A 2,857-nucleotide genomic window follows, 5' to 3' on the forward strand; every position below is an offset into this window, starting at 1 on the left:
TCAACATCCTTACGAAGAGTGTGTTGTCGCTACTCCTATTTTTCAAGATAACAACAGCAAAGTTCATCGAGCTGGAAGAATATAAGACTGGTTTTATGAACACTCAGACACTCAATTGCATCTCGACTGGCCTGCAAAATCACCTGACTTCAATTCCATTGAAAATTTGTGGAACATGTTGGAATAACGGGTAAAACGCCAAAATCAGCATCCTCGCAATTTGCGAGATCAAATCCTCACAGAGTGGCTTAAACTAGATTTGGAGTACCTGCAAAACCTTGTGGACTAACTTCCTAAACCGATTTCAGACGGTTATCGAATTTAAAAGCGGTGTTACTTGCTATTAAATTATGTTTTTCATGATTTCTCAAAGGGTGACTAATTTTTTGCTCGGTGTGCTTATTTCAGATGTGTAAATAGCTATAATCTTGAATTGTACTTCATATTTACTAAATCTTTAATAACTTCTGAAGGAATATTCCAATCAACTTTATTTTGGTGTCATTCGATTCAGTGCAAAGAAATATCTCGCTTTCTAGATAGTCATGTATAAGATTTCTTCCCTTTTGACCTTTAAATTAAAAGCAAAACAATTACATGTTTTTACATCACTAGTTGTCTACTGAGCTATTTTATCTAAGGTAAATTAATGTAAACATTTGTTTCATAATTTATTTAACAACAAAATTTATATAAAAATACATATGTAAATGTCTTAATAGTTTAAGTATCTGCTCTTTCTCTTTCAGTAATAAATTCACCAAAAACAACTCAGGCTTGAGAAACCTTCAGTAGATCATCCGCTAATTTCTCAACCTCATCTATTTTATCACATCTTCTCTTAATAATACTTGGAATCATGTCCTCTCCATAATAGGCACCAGCAATAGCTCCTGCCATTGTAGCAATAGTATCAGTATCAAACCCAACTGATATTGCGAAGTAGATTGTACAAACAAATGGATTTGTGCTCTATAAAAGAGTCAAAAATATTATTATAAAAATAAACAAAGATATTTTTTGCCATGTAGAATAAAAATCAATTCTTTCTGATATGACTATGAAATGGAATGAAAGTTGGCTTAAAAGTATTAAATTTTTTATAGATATTTGATTCCATGTACACAATTGTTTATTTAAAAAGAGCAAAAAGGGCAAAGCTGTAGTAACTGTGATGAATTAAAAATGCAAGTTAAGGCTTCAAGTATTATATCTTCATGCAAAATTGATTGGAATTTTCTTATAAGAAGGAATAATTTTATACTTCAAAAGCTTTAAAGATAATTTTGTTATTGGGTACCTGGACATATGGGTATTGGTGGAAACGAGCTAGTTGATGAAGCAGCATGGGCTGGCCCTAATGCAATTTTCTGGGGCCCTGAACCTGCGCTGGGAATTTCTCTCACCTCATTTAGGGCATCCATTTTCAAGCTCTACAGCAAGATTGCCCATGAGTGATGACGCGCTGCTGACGGTCAGAGACAAGCTAAGGAACTGAATCACGACTGTCCTAGTGTACGTCAAAAGAAGCTCTTAAAGCTTAATAGAAACAGTTTAAGGAAGATCATAGGTCTTTTTACTGGTCACTGCATCCTCAGGAGACACCTACACACAATGGGAATAGAATCTAATTCTCTTTGCGGGGTTGTCATCTTAAAGAAGAGACATCACGACACATACTCTGCGATTGTGATGTCTATTCTGCTCAAATATTTGAGCATTTAAGGCAGCATTGCGTCAATACCTGGGAACTGCAAGACGTTCCTGTAAGGTGCTTGACTTCATTTCAGCTATAGGGCTTTCTTGCTAATCACGATTTAGGGTTTGGGTACAATAGACCTCTGGTCGATGTGCCCTGCTCGTCAGAGCTGCCCAACCTCTAAGTCTAAAATAATTTTGTTAGATAAGCGTTTTATAGTTATACATACCCAATTTATGTCGAATTGAAATTTAAATCTATTTCTTCTTCCCTAAAGTACAACAGTGAAACCTGCACAGTTAACCACTGTGGTAAATTAGAGGGCGGTGAACGTCACCACTTCGATCACTCAACTCAAGCATCTCATCAGGTCCCTTGAGGGACAATAAAAAAAAAATTACAAGATTAATTTTATTAAATTAGGAAAAAATCTAATAGAGTTCTAAGTGATCCGTTTTCCGATAAAGATAACACTTAAAAGGCCCCACAAAATTTTAACCTAAGGTCTAGCGACGGCTCTATAGATTTATAGCTAATTAACATTAAGATAATTCGAAATGACACTTTAAATTTGTCATTAGTAAATCTGCATTTTGATTTTGCATACATATAAATTATTGTAATATAAGCTTACCTCATAATTTGGAAGCAGTTTCAGAGTTCTGAGAAACGAATAAATTGCAGTTGGAACAGATTTAAGTGCTATTTCGTCATTACCTATTACGAAAAGAAATAGCATGTTTAATAAATTTCAAAATTCTACCATTTTTTTATTTTTTTTTGAAAGAAAATTTTTTTCTGCACTAAACTGAATAAATTTTCCTGTAAGCATTCTAACTTTATATTTTTATACCACAGCTATTTAGCAGATTGAAAAATTCAAATGTTATTTTAATAAGATTTGTTAAAATAATTAAAAATAAATAAAAATTAGTACGAAATCAAACTCTGATATGTATGTGTGATGCATTGAAGACATTAAAAAAAATAATTTTTTTTCTGTAAGTCTTACAGTTCATGAGCAAAAGAGACTGTGCACGATTTTAATAACAAGATGTCACTAGAAAAGTATCAGCCATTAGAATATCATTTTAGTTTTAATTTTGATCAGAGTGATCCTATTTTATTGAGTAGCCTGTTTATTGTATTGAAAAACTT

General features: G+C 32.9%; 1 protein-coding gene across 1 annotated transcript; it reads right to left on the bottom strand.

Moving 5' to 3' along the window:
* Nucleotides 1-652: 652 nt before the first annotated feature.
* LOC122273502 (ADP-ribosylhydrolase ARH3-like) lies at nucleotides 653-2,396 on the bottom strand (the record flags this gene model as incomplete). The annotated part of the gene is given in 2 exon segments (XM_043057560.2): nucleotides 653-972; nucleotides 2,334-2,396. Coding segments are annotated over 2 exon segments (264 nt in total), but the record flags the coding sequence as incomplete, so codon positions are not given.
* Between the last annotated feature and the right edge of the window lie 461 nt (nucleotides 2,397-2,857).

Source organism: Parasteatoda tepidariorum, unplaced genomic scaffold (genome assembly GCF_043381705.1).
Source record: "Parasteatoda tepidariorum isolate YZ-2023 unplaced genomic scaffold, CAS_Ptep_4.0 HiC_scaffold_4992, whole genome shotgun sequence".
Classification (NCBI taxonomy): Eukaryota; Metazoa; Arthropoda; class Arachnida; order Araneae; family Theridiidae; genus Parasteatoda; species Parasteatoda tepidariorum.